Source organism: Molothrus ater, chromosome 5 (assembly GCF_012460135.2).
Source record: "Molothrus ater isolate BHLD 08-10-18 breed brown headed cowbird chromosome 5, BPBGC_Mater_1.1, whole genome shotgun sequence".
Lineage (NCBI taxonomy): Eukaryota > Metazoa > Chordata > Aves > Passeriformes > Icteridae > Molothrus > Molothrus ater.
Genome location: NC_050482.2, coordinates 55,783,295 through 55,810,783, shown reverse-complemented (window position 1 = coordinate 55,810,783; position 27,489 = coordinate 55,783,295). Strand labels below are relative to the sequence as shown.

The following is a 27,489-nucleotide window of genomic DNA, read 5'->3' as shown; positions in this document are numbered from 1 at the left end:
AAGAGGTTCTCCTGCAGAGAGCTGTGCTTGTGAGGCTCACACCTGGTGGCAGAGAACCAGCGCTCACTAGACGGGAAAAGAAGGGAGAATGTGGGCTACAGAGAGGGAAGGGAAAACGCTGCGTAGCAGCACTATGCCAGCAGCAGCCGCAGTGTGGCCTCGAGAGCCTCCCCAGCACTGCATCCAGTTTGGCTACAAAGATCAAGGAACACGCATGAGGAAATGCTATTATTCGCCCACCTCTTTCTTTGAGTCCATTTTCCCTCTGAGAGCTTCGCCTTGTGCAGGGAGGCCGATCTCAGAATCCCAGCGGAGGGAATGTTTGAAAGGACCGCTGGTGCTATCATTTGGTTCAGGGGTGCTCCAGGCAGGTCTTCCCGCTCTACACTACAAAGGATTGCGTTCCGGTCAAGGTTCTTGACTCTCTCTGGGGAGATAGACTCCACAATCCCTGGGCAAGGTTTGGGATCAGTCAATGGACGGTGTTTTTCCTTGCTTCTGCATGGGAATCCTTCAGGTCAGCATTGTAGCAACTGTGTTGGAGCTGACCTGATCTTTTTTATATGTAAAGATCTAGGTTGTTAATTTGTGTGTATATATATGTATATCTCTCCCCTGTGTACATATTATATGCGAGAAAGCTTTTCAATTATCATCTAGAATAGTAAAATATAATAAAAGCCAATAGAATAATATAAATATTGTCAACTCCATGAATTATGTAACCATTATATCATGATGAGAAATTATTCTAAAGAGTCAAACATGTAATTTTGTTTAAAGAAGGCAATATAGCCAATATTTAGTGTCTCTCTAAGTTGTGATACATATTAATGCTCTTAGGGCATTTATATCTGGAAAGATTGTCATAAGTAGATACATTTATGCATAACGCTTTTACCTTCTATATTGCATATAAGAATTTTTTTTTATGTCGTAGTAAAGCCATAGATCGTGTCTCTGCCTTTTGGGGACACACAATTATGTTCTATAGTTAGTGCCTTTGTGCGTAGCAACCTGGAAATTTTGTTGCTCTTGATTCAATAAGCTACAATATTCCAGAACCTGGGTTGTGCAAGACTTTATTGGCCTCAACTAGACCTACAGTATAGGTAAAAGCGACAAGGTGTGTATCTGGGCTTGTGAAGAGTCTCCTTGAAATTAGCCAAACTTGCAGTGCCGAATTGGTCCTAATCCGAAATTAAGTCCAGCTGCCCCCGGCCCCTGTGATGACAGAATGCCAGAAGGGCCTGCCTTGGAAGGGCCCTTAAAAACGGTCTTGTTGCAACCCTGCTGCCAAGGGCAGGGACAGCTTCCCCTAGGCCCGGTTGTTTCAAGCCCCGTCCAGCCTGGCCTGGAACACTGCCAGGGATGGGGCAGCCACAGCTGCAGCGTGGGCAGCGTGGGCCGGGGCCTGAGCAGCCTGAGAGGCAAGAATTTCTTGTGCATCTCCAGCCCAAGCCTGCCCGCTGTCAGTGGGAAGCCACTGGGCCTGGTGCTGTCCCTGCAGGCCCTTGTCCACAGCCCCTCTCAGCTCTCTGCTGGGCCTCGTTCAGGGAGTGAAAGGCCGCAGGAAGGTGCCCCCAGAGAAGGCCTTGGAGAGCACTGGGGCCAGGAGTGTCACCATGAGGGCAGCAAGCAGGGCCTGGTCTGGCCGTCGGGGCGGGAGGGCACAGGGCGGGCGCTGAGGCCCTGCCAGCCGGAGCTGGGAGCTCTGGCGTGCGGCTGGCAGAGAGCCGTGCGAGATCCGTGCAGCAGCAAGGACACGGGCTTCTAGATGTGTTAGAAAGCAGAGAAGAGCTGGAGAATGGGCGCTGAAGGAGTAGGGTGTCTCCCTGTGGGGGAAAAACTTCACGACGCCAGAGGTTAGTCCAGGGAGGACACAGAGGAGACTTGTCATGTTATTGGAATAAAGGGAGAGGCCAAGGGACATTTCCCCTTGGGGTGTCTCGATTTGTTGAGACCCAGGACAAGGGCGCAGCCTCCTTTTTTGTCCTTATTCCCAGGTGCATCACCCTCTTCCTTCCCCCACTGCCTGAGGTACTCGGAAGGTACAAGACTTCCCGAGTTGCCTACTGCATGGAGCCCCTCGGTCACTTTGATTGCAGAGGCAGGAATGGCACCATACACGCACACCACGGTTCATGCACAGCAACCAACTTTTATTGAGTGCTCTCTTCCTTTGCAGATCTGAATGCCTGCCTGGTCAGTCCATATTGGTTGAACCAGTTGCCACGCAGCCAAACAGGCAATAGCTGCTGGGGTCCCCAACGGTCCGGGCCTGCTCCCCAACGGTCCACACTGGTTAAGTTTTCTAATTAAAGTACTTATAGAATTACTTATGCTTCAGTTACAAAATTAGGATGAAATGAAACTGTGAGGCCTTCAGTTGAGCTGTTGGCCACCACAACACCCCTCTGTTTTACGCTCCCTCTGGTTTATATATCTGTAAGCCTGTAGAAGGCACAGGCATGAAAGGAGAGGTGCTGGGGTCACCCTCTATGTAAGGTGGGCTTCCACCTGCCTAGAGCTTAATGATGGTGCTGATGGGGTTGAGCATTTTTGGGTAGGAATCAGGGGGAAGACCTACAATAGCAGCCTGTGACTCTTAGATGGCGGTTCATCACTGCAGTCTGTGTAGCTGTGCCTGTTTATGCACAGAAAGACAGACCAATCCATCTGGAAGTGGTCACCCAAAAGACATCTTTCTCATGCAGAACAATTGTACTGGCAAACCCTTTCGGGAGCAGCAAAAGGAGCGCTCTCCCAGAGGCCTGGTACACGAGTGGTTGTGGGGGGAAGCAGGAGGATGCCGTCATGCTCATCCTTAAGAAAAGCAGCAAGGCTGAAACCAAAGCGCAGCTTTTATAGTATCAGAGATTTAACTGAAGCTCAGCATGGAGTCAAGGCTTAGACTCCATGATCCTCAAGGGTGCCTTCCAACATGGGTATCTATGAGATTGCCAGTGGAGGGCAGCTGATCAGAAAGACAAGAGAAGGGCCAAGAGAGGTCCTTTGAAGAAGATTCACTCAAAGGCTGCCTTAACCGGTACGCCAGGGCCCCTCCAACATTGTGAGCTGGGGTGGGGACAAAGCGTGGGGCTGGGCTGGCTGTGCTGTACTGTGACATCCATGACATCATGGGGCCATGTCACAAATGGGGGCAGCTATGCAAGGCCCCAGCAGGTAACGCTGGCCCTGTATTGCTTGGGCAAGCGGTGAGTGCACACGTGGTGGGGAGGCTGGGCTGGGGACAAGGGCCGGGGCAGAAACGCTGCACCCGGGGCTGGCTTTTCCCCCTGCAGCCAGGAACAGCCCCTCATGGCACAGCCTTGGGCAGGGCACCGTGATGCTGCTGCTGCTGCTGCTGCTGCTGCTGCTGCTCGGGCTGCTGCTGCTGCTGCTCGGGCAGCGGAACGGGCCTGGCTGCTTGCCAGCTCTCTGGGGTCCTGTCCTTCCTGCTCCCCGATCCCTGGGATTCCCGTCCCAGCTGCCTCCCCCGGCCCTGCTGCCAGCTGCCTCCCTCTCAGCCCCTTTCAAGGCCTTCTCGCCATCCTCCTGCAGACCATGGATACCTGGGTATTGTGGCTCTTGCTCTTGCAAAGTGTAGTCCAGTACCCAGAGCCCGTGGGTGATGGCTTGGACGAGGTGACACGTCTGCGAATGGAGGTGCGTGCCAAGCTCCAGGAAGAGGAGAAGATTCGTCTGGAGCGGGAGGTGGAGCAGCTGGTCCTGGTGAAGCAGGGTCTCTTGGCCTGGGGAGACCTGCTCTGCTCTGCCTGGCAGCACTGGCAGCTCTGGGCTCCTGCTGGGCTCCTGCTCCTTCTCTTGGCACTGTGGTATATGTGGAGGAAAGGCAGCCTGAGGAGAGAGGAGCAAGGAGAAGGACACGATGGTGTAGATGAAGAGGAAGTCGAAAATGTGGATGCATATGAAGAAGACGCTGGAAATGAAGATGAGGGAGACAGTGACATGGAGGCGGAGGAAGATGACAGTGATGATGGCCACGCAGAGGATGTCGACAATGCTGCTGCGAATGAAGAACGTGATGCTGCAAATGAAGTTGGCAATGAGGCTGCCAACGCAGCAAACGTCAATGATGTTGGAAATCAAGTGGAAGAATACCGTGATGGTGCCGATAACTTTGGGAGAATCATAATGGAGCGCATACAGTGGCCTGTGTGGGACCTGCAGGAAGGACGCATGTGGACAAGAAGCCTGATGGAGCATTTTGCAATTTATTTTCGACGGGTCTTGTCCAACAGTTTCTATCCGGTGCTGCAAGGAGCCATTGGGGTGGGCAGTGCCTTCGAAGGTTGGAGTCCTCGTGAGCAGGATGTCGTGTACCAGGTGCTCATACCCATGACACCTCCCCGAGGGCACAGCTTCCACCTAGAGCTGGGCACTGCAGGGCAGAGGCGCTTGAGGAACTTCCGCATCCGCGTGCAGCAGGAGTGCACCTGCACGAGCGAGCGGCAGGGTGAGAACATGCTGTGCTTCCTGCACCACCCTGAGGAGGAGCTGAGGAGGCATCAGGATCCCAGCCTCCTTCATAGCCTGTGCACGGGCTCCTACCTGGACGTGGAGAAAACTGCCCGCTGGTTCTACCAGCTGGTGAGGGCAATCTGGCCGGCTTTGCGTGAGTCACACCATTGGCATTTAGTGCTGCTGCCCCCCAGACGCTCCTGCCAGTTCAAGGTGACCAATGGCAGAGAAAGCTACCGGATCGAGATGCTGTTTGGGGTGCGGCAAGGCAACTCAGACGTCTTTGTAAGCAGCCAGCCTAGGCAAGCCCACACCTCCAGCACAATCTGGCCGGAGAGCTACGCCGTGGCCGAGATGAAGTTCTTCAGGTACATCGCCAGGCGGGCTCCCCCTGACAGCTTGCACCTGAAATGCCTGCAGTTCTTCACTCGTCTTCAGCTGGGCTTAGGCTTCTCCACCTATACCATCAAGACCATTGTCATGCACCTCCTGAGCATCTTGCCCGTGTCACAGTGGCGCAGGAGACATTTTGTGAGGCGGCTGATGGATATCAGCGAGAGCCTGCGCACGTGTGTGGAAATGAGACGCCTCAATCACTTCATTGTGGGCAACCAGAGGCTTCCTGAGGGGATCCGCTTGCCCCCAGAGGTCCTAATGGCCAGGTCATGCAATCTCTTCCATGACCTGGTGATGGATCCGTTTGCCCACTCCCAGGCAATGAGCCAGTACGTGGATCTGCACCATTGGTTCAAACGGATCCTTAAAAATGAACAGTGAAAGAGGTTCTCCTGCAGAGAGCTGTGCTTGTGAGGCTCACACCTGGTGGCAGAGAACCAGCGCTCACTAGACGGGAAAAGAAGGGAGAATGTGGGCTACAGAGAGGGAAGGGAAAACGCTGCGTAGCAGCACTATGCCAGCAGCAGCCGCAGTGTGGCCTCGAGAGCCTCCCCAGCACTGCATCCAGTTTGGCTACAAAGATCAAGGAACACGCATGAGGAAATGCTATTATTCGCCCACCTCTTTCTTTGAGTCCATTTTCCCTCTGAGAGCTTCGCCTTGTGCAGGGAGGCCGATCTCAGAATCCCAGCGGAGGGAATGTTTGAAAGGACCGCTGGTGCTATCATTTGGTTCAGGGGTGCTCCAGGCAGGTCTTCCCGCTCTACACTACAAAGGATTGCGTTCCGGTCAAGGTTCTTGACTCTCTCTGGGGAGATAGACTCCACAATCCCTGGGCAAGGTTTGGGATCAGTCAATGGACGGTGTTTTTCCTTGCTTCTGCATGGGAATCCTTCAGGTCAGCATTGTAGCAACTGTGTTGGAGCTGACCTGATCTTTTTTATATGTAAAGATCTAGGTTGTTAATTTGTGTGTATATATATGTATATCTCTCCCCTGTGTACATATTATATGCGAGAAAGCTTTTCAATTATCATCTAGAATAGTAAAATATAATAAAAGCCAATAGAATAATATAAATATTGTCAACTCCATGAATTATGTAACCATTATATCATGATGAGAAATTATTCTAAAGAGTCAAACATGTAATTTTGTTTAAAGAAGGCAATATAGCCAATATTTAGTGTCTCTCTAAGTTGTGATACATATTAATGCTCTTAGGGCATTTATATCTGGAAAGATTGTCATAAGTAGATACATTTATGCATAACGCTTTTACCTTCTATATTGCATATAAGAATTTTTTTTTATGTCGTAGTAAAGCCATAGATCGTGTCTCTGCCTTTTGGGGACACACAATTATGTTCTATAGTTAGTGCCTTTGTGCGTAGCAACCTGGAAATTTTGTTGCTCTTGATTCAATAAGCTACAATATTCCAGAACCTGGGTTGTGCAAGACTTTATTGGCCTCAACTAGACCTACAGTATAGGTAAAAGCGACAAGGTGTGTATCTGGGCTTGTGAAGAGTCTCCTTGAAATTAGCCAAACTTGCAGTGCCGAATTGGTCCTAATCCGAAATTAAGTCCAGCTGCCCCCGGCCCCTGTGATGACAGAATGCCAGAAGGGCCTGCCTTGGAAGGGCCCTTAAAAACGGTCTTGTTGCAACCCTGCTGCCAAGGGCAGGGACAGCTTCCCCTAGGCCCGGTTGTTTCAAGCCCCGTCCAGCCTGGCCTGGAACACTGCCAGGGATGGGGCAGCCACAGCTGCAGCGTGGGCAGCGTGGGCCGGGGCCTGAGCAGCCTGAGAGGCAAGAATTTCTTGTGCATCTCCAGCCCAAGCCTGCCCGCTGTCAGTGGGAAGCCACTGGGCCTGGTGCTGTCCCTGCAGGCCCTTGTCCACAGCCCCTCTCAGCTCTCTGCTGGGCCTCGTTCAGGGAGTGAAAGGCCGCAGGAAGGTGCCCCCAGAGAAGGCCTTGGAGAGCACTGGGGCCAGGAGTGTCACCATGAGGGCAGCAAGCAGGGCCTGGTCTGGCCGTCGGGGCGGGAGGGCACAGGGCGGGCGCTGAGGCCCTGCCAGCCGGAGCTGGGAGCTCTGGCGTGCGGCTGGCAGAGAGCCGTGCGAGATCCGTGCAGCAGCAAGGACACGGGCTTCTAGATGTGTTAGAAAGCAGAGAAGAGCTGGAGAATGGGCGCTGAAGGAGTAGGGTGTCTCCCTGTGGGGGAAAAACTTCACGACGCCAGAGGTTAGTCCAGGGAGGACACAGAGGAGACTTGTCATGTTATTGGAATAAAGGGAGAGGCCAAGGGACATTTCCCCTTGGGGTGTCTCGATTTGTTGAGACCCAGGACAAGGGCGCAGCCTCCTTTTTTGTCCTTATTCCCAGGTGCATCACCCTCTTCCTTCCCCCACTGCCTGAGGTACTCGGAAGGTACAAGACTTCCCGAGTTGCCTACTGCATGGAGCCCCTCGGTCACTTTGATTGCAGAGGCAGGAATGGCACCATACACGCACACCACGGTTCATGCACAGCAACCAACTTTTATTGAGTGCTCTCTTCCTTTGCAGATCTGAATGCCTGCCTGGTCAGTCCATATTGGTTGAACCAGTTGCCACGCAGCCAAACAGGCAATAGCTGCTGGGGTCCCCAACGGTCCGGGCCTGCTCCCCAACGGTCCACACTGGTTAAGTTTTCTAATTAAAGTACTTATAGAATTACTTATGCTTCAGTTACAAAATTAGGATGAAATGAAACTGTGAGGCCTTCAGTTGAGCTGTTGGCCACCACAACACCCCTCTGTTTTACGCTCCCTCTGGTTTATATATCTGTAAGCCTGTAGAAGGCACAGGCATGAAAGGAGAGGTGCTGGGGTCACCCTCTATGTAAGGTGGGCTTCCACCTGCCTAGAGCTTAATGATGGTGCTGATGGGGTTGAGCATTTTTGGGTAGGAATCAGGGGGAAGACCTACAATAGCAGCCTGTGACTCTTAGATGGCGGTTCATCACTGCAGTCTGTGTAGCTGTGCCTGTTTATGCACAGAAAGACAGACCAATCCATCTGGAAGTGGTCACCCAAAAGACATCTTTCTCATGCAGAACAATTGTACTGGCAAACCCTTTCGGGAGCAGCAAAAGGAGCGCTCTCCCAGAGGCCTGGTACACGAGTGGTTGTGGGGGGAAGCAGGAGGATGCCGTCATGCTCATCCTTAAGAAAAGCAGCAAGGCTGAAACCAAAGCGCAGCTTTTATAGTATCAGAGATTTAACTGAAGCTCAGCATGGAGTCAAGGCTTAGACTCCATGATCCTCAAGGGTGCCTTCCAACATGGGTATCTATGAGATTGCCAGTGGAGGGCAGCTGATCAGAAAGACAAGAGAAGGGCCAAGAGAGGTCCTTTGAAGAAGATTCACTCAAAGGCTGCCTTAACCGGTACGCCAGGGCCCCTCCAACATTGTGAGCTGGGGTGGGGACAAAGCGTGGGGCTGGGCTGGCTGTGCTGTACTGTGACATCCATGACATCATGGGGCCATGTCACAAATGGGGGCAGCTATGCAAGGCCCCAGCAGGTAACGCTGGCCCTGTATTGCTTGGGCAAGCGGTGAGTGCACACGTGGTGGGGAGGCTGGGCTGGGGACAAGGGCCGGGGCAGAAACGCTGCACCCGGGGCTGGCTTTTCCCCCTGCAGCCAGGAACAGCCCCTCATGGCACAGCCTTGGGCAGGGCACCGTGATGCTGCTGCTGCTGCTGCTGCTGCTGCTGCTGCTCGGGCTGCTGCTGCTGCTGCTCGGGCAGCGGAACGGGCCTGGCTGCTTGCCAGCTCTCTGGGGTCCTGTCCTTCCTGCTCCCCGATCCCTGGGATTCCCGTCCCAGCTGCCTCCCCCGGCCCTGCTGCCAGCTGCCTCCCTCTCAGCCCCTTTCAAGGCCTTCTCGCCATCCTCCTGCAGACCATGGATACCTGGGTATTGTGGCTCTTGCTCTTGCAAAGTGTAGTCCAGTACCCAGAGCCCGTGGGTGATGGCTTGGACGAGGTGACACGTCTGCGAATGGAGGTGCGTGCCAAGCTCCAGGAAGAGGAGAAGATTCGTCTGGAGCGGGAGGTGGAGCAGCTGGTCCTGGTGAAGCAGGGTCTCTTGGCCTGGGGAGACCTGCTCTGCTCTGCCTGGCAGCACTGGCAGCTCTGGGCTCCTGCTGGGCTCCTGCTCCTTCTCTTGGCACTGTGGTATATGTGGAGGAAAGGCAGCCTGAGGAGAGAGGAGCAAGGAGAAGGACACGATGGTGTAGATGAAGAGGAAGTCGAAAATGTGGATGCATATGAAGAAGACGCTGGAAATGAAGATGAGGGAGACAGTGACATGGAGGCGGAGGAAGATGACAGTGATGATGGCCACGCAGAGGATGTCGACAATGCTGCTGCGAATGAAGAACGTGATGCTGCAAATGAAGTTGGCAATGAGGCTGCCAACGCAGCAAACGTCAATGATGTTGGAAATCAAGTGGAAGAATACCGTGATGGTGCCGATAACTTTGGGAGAATCATAATGGAGCGCATACAGTGGCCTGTGTGGGACCTGCAGGAAGGACGCATGTGGACAAGAAGCCTGATGGAGCATTTTGCAATTTATTTTCGACGGGTCTTGTCCAACAGTTTCTATCCGGTGCTGCAAGGAGCCATTGGGGTGGGCAGTGCCTTCGAAGGTTGGAGTCCTCGTGAGCAGGATGTCGTGTACCAGGTGCTCATACCCATGACACCTCCCCGAGGGCACAGCTTCCACCTAGAGCTGGGCACTGCAGGGCAGAGGCGCTTGAGGAACTTCCGCATCCGCGTGCAGCAGGAGTGCACCTGCACGAGCGAGCGGCAGGGTGAGAACATGCTGTGCTTCCTGCACCACCCTGAGGAGGAGCTGAGGAGGCATCAGGATCCCAGCCTCCTTCATAGCCTGTGCACGGGCTCCTACCTGGACGTGGAGAAAACTGCCCGCTGGTTCTACCAGCTGGTGAGGGCAATCTGGCCGGCTTTGCGTGAGTCACACCATTGGCATTTAGTGCTGCTGCCCCCCAGACGCTCCTGCCAGTTCAAGGTGACCAATGGCAGAGAAAGCTACCGGATCGAGATGCTGTTTGGGGTGCGGCAAGGCAACTCAGACGTCTTTGTAAGCAGCCAGCCTAGGCAAGCCCACACCTCCAGCACAATCTGGCCGGAGAGCTACGCCGTGGCCGAGATGAAGTTCTTCAGGTACATCGCCAGGCGGGCTCCCCCTGACAGCTTGCACCTGAAATGCCTGCAGTTCTTCACTCGTCTTCAGCTGGGCTTAGGCTTCTCCACCTATACCATCAAGACCATTGTCATGCACCTCCTGAGCATCTTGCCCGTGTCACAGTGGCGCAGGAGACATTTTGTGAGGCGGCTGATGGATATCAGCGAGAGCCTGCGCACGTGTGTGGAAATGAGACGCCTCAATCACTTCATTGTGGGCAACCAGAGGCTTCCTGAGGGGATCCGCTTGCCCCCAGAGGTCCTAATGGCCAGGTCATGCAATCTCTTCCATGACCTGGTGATGGATCCGTTTGCCCACTCCCAGGCAATGAGCCAGTACGTGGATCTGCACCATTGGTTCAAACGGATCCTTAAAAATGAACAGTGAAAGAGGTTCTCCTGCAGAGAGCTGTGCTTGTGAGGCTCACACCTGGTGGCAGAGAACCAGCGCTCACTAGACGGGAAAAGAAGGGAGAATGTGGGCTACAGAGAGGGAAGGGAAAACGCTGCGTAGCAGCACTATGCCAGCAGCAGCCGCAGTGTGGCCTCGAGAGCCTCCCCAGCACTGCATCCAGTTTGGCTACAAAGATCAAGGAACACGCATGAGGAAATGCTATTATTCGCCCACCTCTTTCTTTGAGTCCATTTTCCCTCTGAGAGCTTCGCCTTGTGCAGGGAGGCCGATCTCAGAATCCCAGCGGAGGGAATGTTTGAAAGGACCGCTGGTGCTATCATTTGGTTCAGGGGTGCTCCAGGCAGGTCTTCCCGCTCTACACTACAAAGGATTGCGTTCCGGTCAAGGTTCTTGACTCTCTCTGGGGAGATAGACTCCACAATCCCTGGGCAAGGTTTGGGATCAGTCAATGGACGGTGTTTTTCCTTGCTTCTGCATGGGAATCCTTCAGGTCAGCATTGTAGCAACTGTGTTGGAGCTGACCTGATCTTTTTTATATGTAAAGATCTAGGTTGTTAATTTGTGTGTATATATATGTATATCTCTCCCCTGTGTACATATTATATGCGAGAAAGCTTTTCAATTATCATCTAGAATAGTAAAATATAATAAAAGCCAATAGAATAATATAAATATTGTCAACTCCATGAATTATGTAACCATTATATCATGATGAGAAATTATTCTAAAGAGTCAAACATGTAATTTTGTTTAAAGAAGGCAATATAGCCAATATTTAGTGTCTCTCTAAGTTGTGATACATATTAATGCTCTTAGGGCATTTATATCTGGAAAGATTGTCATAAGTAGATACATTTATGCATAACGCTTTTACCTTCTATATTGCATATAAGAATTTTTTTTTATGTCGTAGTAAAGCCATAGATCGTGTCTCTGCCTTTTGGGGACACACAATTATGTTCTATAGTTAGTGCCTTTGTGCGTAGCAACCTGGAAATTTTGTTGCTCTTGATTCAATAAGCTACAATATTCCAGAACCTGGGTTGTGCAAGACTTTATTGGCCTCAACTAGACCTACAGTATAGGTAAAAGCGACAAGGTGTGTATCTGGGCTTGTGAAGAGTCTCCTTGAAATTAGCCAAACTTGCAGTGCCGAATTGGTCCTAATCCGAAATTAAGTCCAGCTGCCCCCGGCCCCTGTGATGACAGAATGCCAGAAGGGCCTGCCTTGGAAGGGCCCTTAAAAACGGTCTTGTTGCAACCCTGCTGCCAAGGGCAGGGACAGCTTCCCCTAGGCCCGGTTGTTTCAAGCCCCGTCCAGCCTGGCCTGGAACACTGCCAGGGATGGGGCAGCCACAGCTGCAGCGTGGGCAGCGTGGGCCGGGGCCTGAGCAGCCTGAGAGGCAAGAATTTCTTGTGCATCTCCAGCCCAAGCCTGCCCGCTGTCAGTGGGAAGCCACTGGGCCTGGTGCTGTCCCTGCAGGCCCTTGTCCACAGCCCCTCTCAGCTCTCTGCTGGGCCTCGTTCAGGGAGTGAAAGGCCGCAGGAAGGTGCCCCCAGAGAAGGCCTTGGAGAGCACTGGGGCCAGGAGTGTCACCATGAGGGCAGCAAGCAGGGCCTGGTCTGGCCGTCGGGGCGGGAGGGCACAGGGCGGGCGCTGAGGCCCTGCCAGCCGGAGCTGGGAGCTCTGGCGTGCGGCTGGCAGAGAGCCGTGCGAGATCCGTGCAGCAGCAAGGACACGGGCTTCTAGATGTGTTAGAAAGCAGAGAAGAGCTGGAGAATGGGCGCTGAAGGAGTAGGGTGTCTCCCTGTGGGGGAAAAACTTCACGACGCCAGAGGTTAGTCCAGGGAGGACACAGAGGAGACTTGTCATGTTATTGGAATAAAGGGAGAGGCCAAGGGACATTTCCCCTTGGGGTGTCTCGATTTGTTGAGACCCAGGACAAGGGCGCAGCCTCCTTTTTTGTCCTTATTCCCAGGTGCATCACCCTCTTCCTTCCCCCACTGCCTGAGGTACTCGGAAGGTACAAGACTTCCCGAGTTGCCTACTGCATGGAGCCCCTCGGTCACTTTGATTGCAGAGGCAGGAATGGCACCATACACGCACACCACGGTTCATGCACAGCAACCAACTTTTATTGAGTGCTCTCTTCCTTTGCAGATCTGAATGCCTGCCTGGTCAGTCCATATTGGTTGAACCAGTTGCCACGCAGCCAAACAGGCAATAGCTGCTGGGGTCCCCAACGGTCCGGGCCTGCTCCCCAACGGTCCACACTGGTTAAGTTTTCTAATTAAAGTACTTATAGAATTACTTATGCTTCAGTTACAAAATTAGGATGAAATGAAACTGTGAGGCCTTCAGTTGAGCTGTTGGCCACCACAACACCCCTCTGTTTTACGCTCCCTCTGGTTTATATATCTGTAAGCCTGTAGAAGGCACAGGCATGAAAGGAGAGGTGCTGGGGTCACCCTCTATGTAAGGTGGGCTTCCACCTGCCTAGAGCTTAATGATGGTGCTGATGGGGTTGAGCATTTTTGGGTAGGAATCAGGGGGAAGACCTACAATAGCAGCCTGTGACTCTTAGATGGCGGTTCATCACTGCAGTCTGTGTAGCTGTGCCTGTTTATGCACAGAAAGACAGACCAATCCATCTGGAAGTGGTCACCCAAAAGACATCTTTCTCATGCAGAACAATTGTACTGGCAAACCCTTTCGGGAGCAGCAAAAGGAGCGCTCTCCCAGAGGCCTGGTACACGAGTGGTTGTGGGGGGAAGCAGGAGGATGCCGTCATGCTCATCCTTAAGAAAAGCAGCAAGGCTGAAACCAAAGCGCAGCTTTTATAGTATCAGAGATTTAACTGAAGCTCAGCATGGAGTCAAGGCTTAGACTCCATGATCCTCAAGGGTGCCTTCCAACATGGGTATCTATGAGATTGCCAGTGGAGGGCAGCTGATCAGAAAGACAAGAGAAGGGCCAAGAGAGGTCCTTTGAAGAAGATTCACTCAAAGGCTGCCTTAACCGGTACGCCAGGGCCCCTCCAACATTGTGAGCTGGGGTGGGGACAAAGCGTGGGGCTGGGCTGGCTGTGCTGTACTGTGACATCCATGACATCATGGGGCCATGTCACAAATGGGGGCAGCTATGCAAGGCCCCAGCAGGTAACGCTGGCCCTGTATTGCTTGGGCAAGCGGTGAGTGCACACGTGGTGGGGAGGCTGGGCTGGGGACAAGGGCCGGGGCAGAAACGCTGCACCCGGGGCTGGCTTTTCCCCCTGCAGCCAGGAACAGCCCCTCATGGCACAGCCTTGGGCAGGGCACCGTGATGCTGCTGCTGCTGCTGCTGCTGCTGCTGCTGCTGCTCGGGCTGCTGCTGCTGCTGCTCGGGCAGCGGAACGGGCCTGGCTGCTTGCCAGCTCTCTGGGGTCCTGTCCTTCCTGCTCCCCGATCCCTGGGATTCCCGTCCCAGCTGCCTCCCCCGGCCCTGCTGCCAGCTGCCTCCCTCTCAGCCCCTTTCAAGGCCTTCTCGCCATCCTCCTGCAGACCATGGATACCTGGGTATTGTGGCTCTTGCTCTTGCAAAGTGTAGTCCAGTACCCAGAGCCCGTGGGTGATGGCTTGGACGAGGTGACACGTCTGCGAATGGAGGTGCGTGCCAAGCTCCAGGAAGAGGAGAAGATTCGTCTGGAGCGGGAGGTGGAGCAGCTGGTCCTGGTGAAGCAGGGTCTCTTGGCCTGGGGAGACCTGCTCTGCTCTGCCTGGCAGCACTGGCAGCTCTGGGCTCCTGCTGGGCTCCTGCTCCTTCTCTTGGCACTGTGGTATATGTGGAGGAAAGGCAGCCTGAGGAGAGAGGAGCAAGGAGAAGGACACGATGGTGTAGATGAAGAGGAAGTCGAAAATGTGGATGCATATGAAGAAGACGCTGGAAATGAAGATGAGGGAGACAGTGACATGGAGGCGGAGGAAGATGACAGTGATGATGGCCACGCAGAGGATGTCGACAATGCTGCTGCGAATGAAGAACGTGATGCTGCAAATGAAGTTGGCAATGAGGCTGCCAACGCAGCAAACGTCAATGATGTTGGAAATCAAGTGGAAGAATACCGTGATGGTGCCGATAACTTTGGGAGAATCATAATGGAGCGCATACAGTGGCCTGTGTGGGACCTGCAGGAAGGACGCATGTGGACAAGAAGCCTGATGGAGCATTTTGCAATTTATTTTCGACGGGTCTTGTCCAACAGTTTCTATCCGGTGCTGCAAGGAGCCATTGGGGTGGGCAGTGCCTTCGAAGGTTGGAGTCCTCGTGAGCAGGATGTCGTGTACCAGGTGCTCATACCCATGACACCTCCCCGAGGGCACAGCTTCCACCTAGAGCTGGGCACTGCAGGGCAGAGGCGCTTGAGGAACTTCCGCATCCGCGTGCAGCAGGAGTGCACCTGCACGAGCGAGCGGCAGGGTGAGAACATGCTGTGCTTCCTGCACCACCCTGAGGAGGAGCTGAGGAGGCATCAGGATCCCAGCCTCCTTCATAGCCTGTGCACGGGCTCCTACCTGGACGTGGAGAAAACTGCCCGCTGGTTCTACCAGCTGGTGAGGGCAATCTGGCCGGCTTTGCGTGAGTCACACCATTGGCATTTAGTGCTGCTGCCCCCCAGACGCTCCTGCCAGTTCAAGGTGACCAATGGCAGAGAAAGCTACCGGATCGAGATGCTGTTTGGGGTGCGGCAAGGCAACTCAGACGTCTTTGTAAGCAGCCAGCCTAGGCAAGCCCACACCTCCAGCACAATCTGGCCGGAGAGCTACGCCGTGGCCGAGATGAAGTTCTTCAGGTACATCGCCAGGCGGGCTCCCCCTGACAGCTTGCACCTGAAATGCCTGCAGTTCTTCACTCGTCTTCAGCTGGGCTTAGGCTTCTCCACCTATACCATCAAGACCATTGTCATGCACCTCCTGAGCATCTTGCCCGTGTCACAGTGGCGCAGGAGACATTTTGTGAGGCGGCTGATGGATATCAGCGAGAGCCTGCGCACGTGTGTGGAAATGAGACGCCTCAATCACTTCATTGTGGGCAACCAGAGGCTTCCTGAGGGGATCCGCTTGCCCCCAGAGGTCCTAATGGCCAGGTCATGCAATCTCTTCCATGACCTGGTGATGGATCCGTTTGCCCACTCCCAGGCAATGAGCCAGTACGTGGATCTGCACCATTGGTTCAAACGGATCCTTAAAAATGAACAGTGAAAGAGGTTCTCCTGCAGAGAGCTGTGCTTGTGAGGCTCACACCTGGTGGCAGAGAACCAGCGCTCACTAGACGGGAAAAGAAGGGAGAATGTGGGCTACAGAGAGGGAAGGGAAAACGCTGCGTAGCAGCACTATGCCAGCAGCAGCCGCAGTGTGGCCTCGAGAGCCTCCCCAGCACTGCATCCAGTTTGGCTACAAAGATCAAGGAACACGCATGAGGAAATGCTATTATTCGCCCACCTCTTTCTTTGAGTCCATTTTCCCTCTGAGAGCTTCGCCTTGTGCAGGGAGGCCGATCTCAGAATCCCAGCGGAGGGAATGTTTGAAAGGACCGCTGGTGCTATCATTTGGTTCAGGGGTGCTCCAGGCAGGTCTTCCCGCTCTACACTACAAAGGATTGCGTTCCGGTCAAGGTTCTTGACTCTCTCTGGGGAGATAGACTCCACAATCCCTGGGCAAGGTTTGGGATCAGTCAATGGACGGTGTTTTTCCTTGCTTCTGCATGGGAATCCTTCAGGTCAGCATTGTAGCAACTGTGTTGGAGCTGACCTGATCTTTTTTATATGTAAAGATCTAGGTTGTTAATTTGTGTGTATATATATGTATATCTCTCCCCTGTGTACATATTATATGCGAGAAAGCTTTTCAATTATCATCTAGAATAGTAAAATATAATAAAAGCCAATAGAATAATATAAATATTGTCAACTCCATGAATTATGTAACCATTATATCATGATGAGAAATTATTCTAAAGAGTCAAACATGTAATTTTGTTTAAAGAAGGCAATATAGCCAATATTTAGTGTCTCTCTAAGTTGTGATACATATTAATGCTCTTAGGGCATTTATATCTGGAAAGATTGTCATAAGTAGATACATTTATGCATAACGCTTTTACCTTCTATATTGCATATAAGAATTTTTTTTTATGTCGTAGTAAAGCCATAGATCGTGTCTCTGCCTTTTGGGGACACACAATTATGTTCTATAGTTAGTGCCTTTGTGCGTAGCAACCTGGAAATTTTGTTGCTCTTGATTCAATAAGCTACAATATTCCAGAACCTGGGTTGTGCAAGACTTTATTGGCCTCAACTAGACCTACAGTATAGGTAAAAGCGACAAGGTGTGTATCTGGGCTTGTGAAGAGTCTCCTTGAAATTAGCCAAACTTGCAGTGCCGAATTGGTCCTAATCCGAAATTAAGTCCAGCTGCCCCCGGCCCCTGTGATGACAGAATGCCAGAAGGGCCTGCCTTGGAAGGGCCCTTAAAAACGGTCTTGTTGCAACCCTGCTGCCAAGGGCAGGGACAGCTTCCCCTAGGCCCGGTTGTTTCAAGCCCCGTCCAGCCTGGCCTGGAACACTGCCAGGGATGGGGCAGCCACAGCTGCAGCGTGGGCAGCGTGGGCCGGGGCCTGAGCAGCCTGAGAGGCAAGAATTTCTTGTGCATCTCCAGCCCAAGCCTGCCCGCTGTCAGTGGGAAGCCACTGGGCCTGGTGCTGTCCCTGCAGGCCCTTGTCCACAGCCCCTCTCAGCTCTCTGCTGGGCCTCGTTCAGGGAGTGAAAGGCCGCAGGAAGGTGCCCCCAGAGAAGGCCTTGGAGAGCACTGGGGCCAGGAGTGTCACCATGAGGGCAGCAAGCAGGGCCTGGTCTGGCCGTCGGGGCGGGAGGGCACAGGGCGGGCGCTGAGGCCCTGCCAGCCGGAGCTGGGAGCTCTGGCGTGCGGCTGGCAGAGAGCCGTGCGAGATCCGTGCAGCAGCAAGGACACGGGCTTCTAGATGTGTTAGAAAGCAGAGAAGAGCTGGAGAATGGGCGCTGAAGGAGTAGGGTGTCTCCCTGTGGGGGAAAAACTTCACGACGCCAGAGGTTAGTCCAGGGAGGACACAGAGGAGACTTGTCATGTTATTGGAATAAAGGGAGAGGCCAAGGGACATTTCCCCTTGGGGTGTCTCGATTTGTTGAGACCCAGGACAAGGGCGCAGCCTCCTTTTTTGTCCTTATTCCCAGGTGCATCACCCTCTTCCTTCCCCCACTGCCTGAGGTACTCGGAAGGTACAAGACTTCCCGAGTTGCCTACTGCATGGAGCCCCTCGGTCACTTTGATTGCAGAGGCAGGAATGGCACCATACACGCACACCACGGTTCATGCACAGCAACCAACTTTTATTGAGTGCTCTCTTCCTTTGCAGATCTGAATGCCTGCCTGGTCAGTCCATATTGGTTGAACCAGTTGCCACGCAGCCAAACAGGCAATAGCTGCTGGGGTCCCCAACGGTCCGGGCCTGCTCCCCAACGGTCCACACTGGTTAAGTTTTCTAATTAAAGTACTTATAGAATTACTTATGCTTCAGTTACAAAATTAGGATGAAATGAAACTGTGAGGCCTTCAGTTGAGCTGTTGGCCACCACAACACCCCTCTGTTTTACGCTCCCTCTGGTTTATATATCTGTAAGCCTGTAGAAGGCACAGGCATGAAAGGAGAGGTGCTGGGGTCACCCTCTATGTAAGGTGGGCTTCCACCTGCCTAGAGCTTAATGATGGTGCTGATGGGGTTGAGCATTTTTGGGTAGGAATCAGGGGGAAGACCTACAATAGCAGCCTGTGACTCTTAGATGGCGGTTCATCACTGCAGTCTGTGTAGCTGTGCCTGTTTATGCACAGAAAGACAGACCAATCCATCTGGAAGTGGTCACCCAAAAGACATCTTTCTCATGCAGAACAATTGTACTGGCAAACCCTTTCGGGAGCAGCAAAAGGAGCGCTCTCCCAGAGGCCTGGTACACGAGTGGTTGTGGGGGGAAGCAGGAGGATGCCGTCATGCTCATCCTTAAGAAAAGCAGCAAGGCTGAAACCAAAGCGCAGCTTTTATAGTATCAGAGATTTAACTGAAGCTCAGCATGGAGTCAAGGCTTAGACTCCATGATCCTCAAGGGTGCCTTCCAACATGGGTATCTATGAGATTGCCAGTGGAGGGCAGCTGATCAGAAAGACAAGAGAAGGGCCAAGAGAGGTCCTTTGAAGAAGATTCACTCAAAGGCTGCCTTAACCGGTACGCCAGGGCCCCTCCAACATTGTGAGCTGGGGTGGGGACAAAGCGTGGGGCTGGGCTGGCTGTGCTGTACTGTGACATCCATGACATCATGGGGCCATGTCACAAATGGGGGCAGCTATGCAAGGCCCCAGCAGGTAACGCTGGCCCTGTATTGCTTGGGCAAGCGGTGAGTGCACACGTGGTGGGGAGGCTGGGCTGGGGACAAGGGCCGGGGCAGAAACGCTGCACCCGGGGCTGGCTTTTCCCCCTGCAGCCAGGAACAGCCCCTCATGGCACAGCCTTGGGCAGGGCACCGTGATGCTGCTGCTGCTGCTGCTGCTGCTGCTGCTGCTGCTCGGGCTGCTGCTGCTGCTGCTCGGGCAGCGGAACGGGCCTGGCTGCTTGCCAGCTCTCTGGGGTCCTGTCCTTCCTGCTCCCCGATCCCTGGGATTCCCGTCCCAGCTGCCTCCCCCGGCCCTGCTGCCAGCTGCCTCCCTCTCAGCCCCTTTCAAGGCCTTCTCGCCATCCTCCTGCAGACCATGGATACCTGGGTATTGTGGCTCTTGCTCTTGCAAAGTGTAGTCCAGTACCCAGAGCCCGTGGGTGATGGCTTGGACGAGGTGACACGTCTGCGAATGGAGGTGCGTGCCAAGCTCCAGGAAGAGGAGAAGATTCGTCTGGAGCGGGAGGTGGAGCAGCTGGTCCTGGTGAAGCAGGGTCTCTTGGCCTGGGGAGACCTGCTCTGCTCTGCCTGGCAGCACTGGCAGCTCTGGGCTCCTGCTGGGCTCCTGCTCCTTCTCTTGGCACTGTGGTATATGTGGAGGAAAGGCAGCCTGAGGAGAGAGGAGCAAGGAGAAGGACACGATGGTGTAGATGAAGAGGAAGTCGAAAATGTGGATGCATATGAAGAAGACGCTGGAAATGAAGATGAGGGAGACAGTGACATGGAGGCGGAGGAAGATGACAGTGATGATGGCCACGCAGAGGATGTCGACAATGCTGCTGCGAATGAAGAACGTGATGCTGCAAATGAAGTTGGCAATGAGGCTGCCAACGCAGCAAACGTCAATGATGTTGGAAATCAAGTGGAAGAATACCGTGATGGTGCCGATAACTTTGGGAGAATCATAATGGAGCGCATACAGTGGCCTGTGTGGGACCTGCAGGAAGGACGCATGTGGACAAGAAGCCTGATGGAGCATTTTGCAATTTATTTTCGACGGGTCTTGTCCAACAGTTTCTATCCGGTGCTGCAAGGAGCCATTGGGGTGGGCAGTGCCTTCGAAGGTTGGAGTCCTCGTGAGCAGGATGTCGTGTACCAGGTGCTCATACCCATGACACCTCCCCGAGGGCACAGCTTCCACCTAGAGCTGGGCACTGCAGGGCAGAGGCGCTTGAGGAACTTCCGCATCCGCGTGCAGCAGGAGTGCACCTGCACGAGCGAGCGGCAGGGTGAGAACATGCTGTGCTTCCTGCACCACCCTGAGGAGGAGCTGAGGAGGCATCAGGATCCCAGCCTCCTTCATAGCCTGTGCACGGGCTCCTACCTGGACGTGGAGAAAACTGCCCGCTGGTTCTACCAGCTGGTGAGGGCAATCTGGCCGGCTTTGCGTGAGTCACACCATTGGCATTTAGTGCTGCTGCCCCCCAGACGCTCCTGCCAGTTCAAGGTGACCAATGGCAGAGAAAGCTACCGGATCGAGATGCTGTTTGGGGTGCGGCAAGGCAACTCAGACGTCTTTGTAAGCAGCCAGCCTAGGCAAGCCCACACCTCCAGCACAATCTGGCCGGAGAGCTACGCCGTGGCCGAGATGAAGTTCTTCAGGTACATCGCCAGGCGGGCTCCCCCTGACAGCTTGCACCTGAAATGCCTGCAGTTCTTCACTCGTCTTCAGCTGGGCTTAGGCTTCTCCACCTATACCATCAAGACCATTGTCATGCACCTCCTGAGCATCTTGCCCGTGTCACAGTGGCGCAGGAGACATTTTGTGAGGCGGCTGATGGATATCAGCGAGAGCCTGCGCACGTGTGTGGAAATGAGACGCCTCAATCACTTCATTGTGGGCAACCAGAGGCTTCCTGAGGGGATCCGCTTGCCCCCAGAGGTCCTAATGGCCAGGTCATGCAATCTCTTCCATGACCTGGTGATGGATCCGTTTGCCCACTCCCAGGCAATGAGCCAGTACGTGGATCTGCACCATTGGTTCAAACGGATCCTTAAAAATGAACAGTGAAAGAGGTTCTCCTGCAGAGAGCTGTGCTTGTGAGGCTCACACCTGGTGGCAGAGAACCAGCGCTCACTAGACGGGAAAAGAAGGGAGAATGTGGGCTACAGAGAGGGAAGGGAAAACGCTGCGTAGCAGCACTATGCCAGCAGCAGCCGCAGTGTGGCCTCGAGAGCCTCCCCAGCACTGCATCCAGTTTGGCTACAAAGATCAAGGAACACGCATGAGGAAATGCTATTATTCGCCCACCTCTTTCTTTGAGTCCATTTTCCCTCTGAGAGCTTCGCCTTGTGCAGGGAGGCCGATCTCAGAATCCCAGCGGAGGGAATGTTTGAAAGGACCGCTGGTGCTATCATTTGGTTCAGGGGTGCTCCAGGCAGGTCTTCCCGCTCTACACTACAAAGGATTGCGTTCCGGTCAAGGTTCTTGACTCTCTCTGGGGAGATAGACTCCACAATCCCTGGGCAAGGTTTGGGATCAGTCAATGGACGGTGTTTTTCCTTGCTTCTGCATGGGAATCCTTCAGGTCAGCATTGTAGCAACTGTGTTGGAGCTGACCTGATCTTTTTTATATGTAAAGATCTAGGTTGTTAATTTGTGTGTATATATATGTATATCTCTCCCCTGTGTACATATTATATGCGAGAAAGCTTTTCAATTATCATCTAGAATAGTAAAATATAATAAAAGCCAATAGAATAATATAAATATTGTCAACTCCATGAATTATGTAACCATTATATCATGATGAGAAATTATTCTAAAGAGTCAAACATGTAATTTTGTTTAAAGAAGGCAATATAGCCAATATTTAGTGTCTCTCTAAGTTGTGATACATATTAATGCTCTTAGGGCATTTATATCTGGAAAGATTGTCATAAGTAGATACATTTATGCATAACGCTTTTACCTTCTATATTGCATATAAGAATTTTTTTTTATGTCGTAGTAAAGCCATAGATCGTGTCTCTGCCTTTTGGGGACACACAATTATGTTCTATAGTTAGTGCCTTTGTGCGTAGCAACCTGGAAATTTTGTTGCTCTTGATTCAATAAGCTACAATATTCCAGAACCTGGGTTGTGCAAGACTTTATTGGCCTCAACTAGACCTACAGTATAGGTAAAAGCGACAAGGTGTGTATCTGGGCTTGTGAAGAGTCTCCTTGAAATTAGCCAAACTTGCAGTGCCGAATTGGTCCTAATCCGAAATTAAGTCCAGCTGCCCCCGGCCCCTGTGATGACAGAATGCCAGAAGGGCCTGCCTTGGAAGGGCCCTTAAAAACGGTCTTGTTGCAACCCTGCTGCCAAGGGCAGGGACAGCTTCCCCTAGGCCCGGTTGTTTCAAGCCCCGTCCAGCCTGGCCTGGAACACTGCCAGGGATGGGGCAGCCACAGCTGCAGCGTGGGCAGCGTGGGCCGGGGCCTGAGCAGCCTGAGAGGCAAGAATTTCTTGTGCATCTCCAGCCCAAGCCTGCCCGCTGTCAGTGGGAAGCCACTGGGCCTGGTGCTGTCCCTGCAGGCCCTTGTCCACAGCCCCTCTCAGCTCTCTGCTGGGCCTCGTTCAGGGAGTGAAAGGCCGCAGGAAGGTGCCCCCAGAGAAGGCCTTGGAGAGCACTGGGGCCAGGAGTGTCACCATGAGGGCAGCAAGCAGGGCCTGGTCTGGCCGTCGGGGCGGGAGGGCACAGGGCGGGCGCTGAGGCCCTGCCAGCCGGAGCTGGGAGCTCTGGCGTGCGGCTGGCAGAGAGCCGTGAGAGATCCGTGCAGCAGCAAGGACACGGGCTTCTAGATGTGTTAGAAAGCAGAGAAGAGCTGGAGAATGGGCGCTGAAGGAGTAGGGTGTCTCCCTGTGGGGGAAAAACTTCACGACGCCAGAGGTTAGTCCAGGGAGGACACAGAGGAGACTTGTCATGTTATTGGAATAAAGGGAGAGGCCAAGGGACATTTCCCCTTGGGGTGTCTCGATTTGTTGAGACCCAGGACAAGGGCGCAGCCTCCTTTTTTGTCCTTATTCCCAGGTGCATCACCCTCTTCCTTCCCCCACTGCCTGAGGTACTCGGAAGGTACAAGACTTCCCGAGTTGCCTACTGCATGGAGCCCCTCGGTCACTTTGATTGCAGAGGCAGGAATGGCACCATACACGCACACCACGGTTCATGCACAGCAACCAACTTTTATTGAGTGCTCTCTTCCTTTGCAGATCTGAATGCCTGCCTGGTCAGTCCATATTGGTTGAACCAGTTGCCACGCAGCCAAACAGGCAATAGCTGCTGGGGTCCCCAACGGTCCGGGCCTGCTCCCCAACGGTCCACACTGGTTAAGTTTTCTAATTAAAGTACTTATAGAATTACTTATGCTTCAGTTACAAAATTAGGATGAAATGAAACTGTGAGGCCTTCAGTTGAGCTGTTGGCCACCACAACACCCCTCTGTTTTACGCTCCCTCTGGTTTATATATCTGTAAGCCTGTAGAAGGCACAGGCATGAAAGGAGAGGTGCTGGGGTCACCCTCTATGTAAGGTGGGCTTCCACCTGCCTAGAGCTTAATGATGGTGCTGATGGGGTTGAGCATTTTTGGGTAGGAATCAGGGGGAAGACCTACAATAGCAGCCTGTGACTCTTAGATGGCGGTTCATCACTGCAGTCTGTGTAGCTGTGCCTGTTTATGCACAGAAAGACAGACCAATCCATCTGGAAGTGGTCACCCAAAAGACATCTTTCTCATGCAGAACAATTGTACTGGCAAACCCTTTCGGGAGCAGCAAAAGGAGCGCTCTCCCAGAGGCCTGGTACACGAGTGGTTGTGGGGGGAAGCAGGAGGATGCCGTCATGCTCATCCTTAAGAAAAGCAGCAAGGCTGAAACCAAAGCGCAGCTTTTATAGTATCAGAGATTTAACTGAAGCTCAGCATGGAGTCAAGGCTTAGACTCCATGATCCTCAAGGGTGCCTTCCAACATGGGTATCTATGAGATTGCCAGTGGAGGGCAGCTGATCAGAAAGACAAGAGAAGGGCCAAGAGAGGTCCTTTGAAGAAGATTCACTCAAAGGCTGCCTTAACCGGTACGCCAGGGCCCCTCCAACATTGTGAGCTGGGGTGGGGACAAAGCGTGGGGCTGGGCTGGCTGTGCTGTACTGTGACATCCATGACATCATGGGGCCATGTCACAAATGGGGGCAGCTATGCAAGGCCCCAGCAGGTAACGCTGGCCCTGTATTGCTTGGGCAAGCGGTGAGTGCACACGTGGTGGGGAGGCTGGGCTGGGGACAAGGGCCGGGGCAGAAACGCTGCACCCGGGGCTGGCTTTTCCCCCTGCAGCCAGGAACAGCCCCTCATGGCACAGCCTTGGGCAGGGCACCGTGATGCTGCTGCTGCTGCTGCTGCTGCTGCTGCTGCTGCTCGGGCTGCTGCTGCTGCTGCTCGGGCAGCGGAACGGGCCTGGCTGCTTGCCAGCTCTCTGGGGTCCTGTCCTTCCTGCTCCCCGATCCCTGGGATTCCCGTCCCAGCTGCCTCCCCCGGCCCTGCTGCCAGCTGCCTCCCTCTCAGCCCCTTTCAAGGCCTTCTCGCCATCCTCCTGCAGACCATGGATACCTGGGTATTGTGGCTCTCGCTCTTGCAAAGTGTAGTCCAGTACCCAGAGCCCGTGGGTGATGGCTTGGACGAGGTGACACGTCTGCGAATGGAGGTGCGTGCCAAGCTCCAGGAAGAGGAGAAGATTCGTCTGGAGCGGGAGGTGGAGCAGCTGGTCCTGGTGAAGCAGGGTCTCTTGGCCTGGGGAGACCTGCTCTGCTCTGCCTGGCAGCACTGGCAGCTCTGGGCTCCTGCTGGGCTCCTGCTCCTTCTCTTGGCACTGTGGTATATGTGGAGGAAAGGCAGCCTGAGGAGAGAGGAGCAAGGAGAAGGACACGATGGTGTAGATGAAGAGGAAGTCGAAAATGTGGATGCATATGAAGAAGACGCTGGAAATGAAGATGAGGGAGACAGTGACATGGAGGCGGAGGAAGATGACAGTGATGATGGCCACGCAGAGGATGTCGACAATGCTGCTGCGAATGAAGAACGTGATGCTGCAAATGAAGTTGGCAATGAGGCTGCCAACGCAGCAAACGTCAATGATGTTGGAAATCAAGTGGAAGAATACCGTGATGGTGCCGATAACTTTGGGAGAATCATAATGGAGCGCATACAGTGGCCTGTGTGGGACCTGCAGGAAGGACGCATGTGGACAAGAAGCCTGATGGAGCATTTTGCAATTTATTTTCGACGGGTCTTGTCCAACAGTTTCTATCCGGTGCTGCAAGGAGCCATTGGGGTGGGCAGTGCCTTCGAAGGTTGGAGTCCTCGTGAGCAGGATGTCGTGTACCAGGTGCTCATACCCATGACACCTCCCCGAGGGCACAGCTTCCACCTAGAGCTGGGCACTGCAGGGCAGAGGCGCTTGAGGAACTTCCGCATCCGCGTGCAGCAGGAGTGCACCTGCACGAGCGAGCGGCAGGGTGAGAACATGCTGTGCTTCCTGCACCACCCTGAGGAGGAGCTGAGGAGGCATCAGGATCCCAGCCTCCTTCATAGCCTGTGCACGGGCTCCTACCTGGACGTGGAGAAAACTGCCCGCTGGTTCTACCAGCTGGTGAGGGCAATCTGGCCGGCTTTGCGTGAGTCACACCATTGGCATTTAGTGCTGCTGCCCCCCAGACGCTCCTGCCAGTTCAAGGTGACCAATGGCAGAGAAAGCTACCGGATCGAGATGCTGTTTGGGGTGCGGCAAGGCAACTCAGACGTCTTTGTAAGCAGCCAGCCTAGGCAAGCCCACACCTCCAGCACAATCTGGCCGGAGAGCTACGCCGTGGCCGAGATGAAGTTCTTCAGGTACATCGCCAGGCGGGCTCCCCCTGACAGCTTGCACCTGAAATGCCTGCAGTTCTTCACTCGTCTTCAGCTGGGCTTAGGCTTCTCCACCTATACCATCAAGACCATTGTCATGCACCTCCTGAGCATCTTGCCCGTGTCACAGTGGCGCAGGAGACATTTTGTGAGGCGGCTGATGGATATCAGCGAGAGCCTGCGCACGTGTGTGGAAATGAGACGCCTCAATCACTTCATTGTGGGCAACCAGAGGCTTCCTGAGGGGATCCGCTTGCCCCCAGAGGTCCTAATGGCCAGGTCATGCAATCTCTTCCATGACCTGGTGATGGATCCGTTTGCCCACTCCCAGGCAATGAGCCAGTACGTGGATCTGCACCATTGGTTCAAACGGATCCTTAAAAATGAACAGTGAAAGAGGTTCTCCTGCAGAGAGCTGTGCTTGTGAGGCTCACACCTGGTGGCAGAGAACCAGCGCTCACTAGACGGGAAAAGAAGGGAGAATGTGGGCTACAGAGAGGGAAGGGAAAACGCTGCGTAGCAGCACTATGCCAGCAGCAGCCGCAGTGTGGCCTCGAGAGCCTCCCCAGCACTGCATCCAGTTTGGCTACAAAGATCAAGGAACACGCATGAGGAAATGCTATTATTCGCCCACCTCTTTCTTTGAGTCCATTTTCCCTCTGAGAGCTTCGCCTTGTGCAGGGAGGCCGATCTCAGAATCCCAGCGGAGGGAATGTTTGAAAGGACCGCTGGTGCTATCATTTGGTTCAGGGGTGCTCCAGGCAGGTCTTCCCGCTCTACACTACAAAGGATTGCGTTCCGGTCAAGGTTCTTGACTCTCTCTGGGGAGATAGACTCCACAATCCCTGGGCAAGGTTTGGGATCAGTCAATGGACGGTGTTTTTCCTTGCTTCTGCATGGGAATCCTTCAGGTCAGCATTGTAGCAACTGTGTTGGAGCTGACCTGATCTTTTTTATATGTAAAGATCTAGGTTGTTAATTTGTGTGTATATATATGTATATCTCTCCCCTGTGTACATATTATATGCGAGAAAGCTTTTCAATTATCATCTAGAATAGTAAAATATAATAAAAGCCAATAGAATAATATAAATATTGTCAACTCCATGAATTATGTAACCATTATATCATGATGAGAAATTATTCTAAAGAGTCAAACATGTAATTTTGTTTAAAGAAGGCAATATAGCCAATATTTAGTGTCTCTCTAAGTTGTGATACATATTAATGCTCTTAGGGCATTTATATCTGGAAAGATTGTCATAAGTAGATACATTTATGCATAACGCTTTTACCTTCTATATTGCATATAAGAATTTTTTTTTATGTCGTAGTAAAGCCATAGATCGTGTCTCTGCCTTTTGGGGACACACAATTATGTTCTATAGTTAGTGCCTTTGTGCGTAGCAACCTGGAAATTTTGTTGCTCTTGATTCAATAAGCTACAATATTCCAGAACCTGGGTTGTGCAAGACTTTATTGGCCTCAACTAGACCTACAGTATAGGTAAAAGCGACAAGGTGTGTATCTGGGCTTGTGAAGAGTCTCCTTGAAATTAGCCAAA

General features: G+C 53.1%; 5 protein-coding genes across 5 annotated transcripts; all 5 read left to right on the top strand.

Moving 5' to 3' along the window:
- The first annotated feature begins 3,597 nt into the window (after window positions 1-3,597).
- On the top strand, window positions 3,598-5,262 carry LOC118700439 (inositol 1,4,5-trisphosphate receptor-interacting protein-like 1). Its single transcript, XM_036404906.2, has one exon. The coding sequence runs from the start codon at window positions 3,664-3,666 to the stop codon at window positions 5,260-5,262; it is 1,599 nt and encodes a 532-aa protein (XP_036260799.2). The 5' UTR covers window positions 3,598-3,663.
- A 3,597-nt stretch (window positions 5,263-8,859) lies between these two features.
- Window positions 8,860-10,524, top strand: LOC118700438 (inositol 1,4,5-trisphosphate receptor-interacting protein-like 1). Its single transcript, XM_036404905.2, has one exon. It carries the CDS (start codon window positions 8,926-8,928, stop codon window positions 10,522-10,524), a length of 1,599 nt encoding a protein of 532 aa, XP_036260798.2. The 5' UTR covers window positions 8,860-8,925.
- A 3,600-nt stretch (window positions 10,525-14,124) lies between these two features.
- Window positions 14,125-15,789, top strand: LOC118700436 (inositol 1,4,5-trisphosphate receptor-interacting protein-like 1). The gene has a single exon (XM_036404904.2). It carries the CDS (start codon window positions 14,191-14,193, stop codon window positions 15,787-15,789), a length of 1,599 nt encoding a protein of 532 aa, XP_036260797.2. The 5' UTR covers window positions 14,125-14,190.
- Window positions 15,790-19,389: 3,600 nt separating this feature from the next.
- On the top strand, window positions 19,390-21,054 carry LOC118700435 (inositol 1,4,5-trisphosphate receptor-interacting protein-like 1). Its single transcript, XM_036404903.2, has one exon. The coding sequence runs from the start codon at window positions 19,456-19,458 to the stop codon at window positions 21,052-21,054; it is 1,599 nt and encodes a 532-aa protein (XP_036260796.2). The 5' UTR covers window positions 19,390-19,455.
- A 3,603-nt stretch (window positions 21,055-24,657) lies between these two features.
- Window positions 24,658-26,319, top strand: LOC118700434 (inositol 1,4,5-trisphosphate receptor-interacting protein-like 1). Its single transcript, XM_054514919.1, has one exon. The coding sequence runs from the start codon at window positions 24,721-24,723 to the stop codon at window positions 26,317-26,319; it is 1,599 nt and encodes a 532-aa protein (XP_054370894.1). The 5' UTR covers window positions 24,658-24,720.
- Window positions 26,320-27,489: the final 1,170 nt, after the last annotated feature.

Excerpts from the sequence above, each read along its gene's own strand:
- LOC118700435 (XM_036404903.2), top strand. The coding sequence starts at position 19,456 with ATGGAGGTGCGTGCCAAGCTCCAGGAAGAGGAGAAGATTCGTCTGGAG.
- LOC118700434 (XM_054514919.1), top strand. The coding sequence starts at position 24,721 with ATGGAGGTGCGTGCCAAGCTCCAGGAAGAGGAGAAGATTCGTCTGGAG.
- LOC118700439 (XM_036404906.2), top strand. The coding sequence starts at position 3,664 with ATGGAGGTGCGTGCCAAGCTCCAGGAAGAGGAGAAGATTCGTCTGGAG.
- LOC118700438 (XM_036404905.2), top strand. The coding sequence starts at position 8,926 with ATGGAGGTGCGTGCCAAGCTCCAGGAAGAGGAGAAGATTCGTCTGGAG.
- LOC118700436 (XM_036404904.2), top strand. The coding sequence starts at position 14,191 with ATGGAGGTGCGTGCCAAGCTCCAGGAAGAGGAGAAGATTCGTCTGGAG.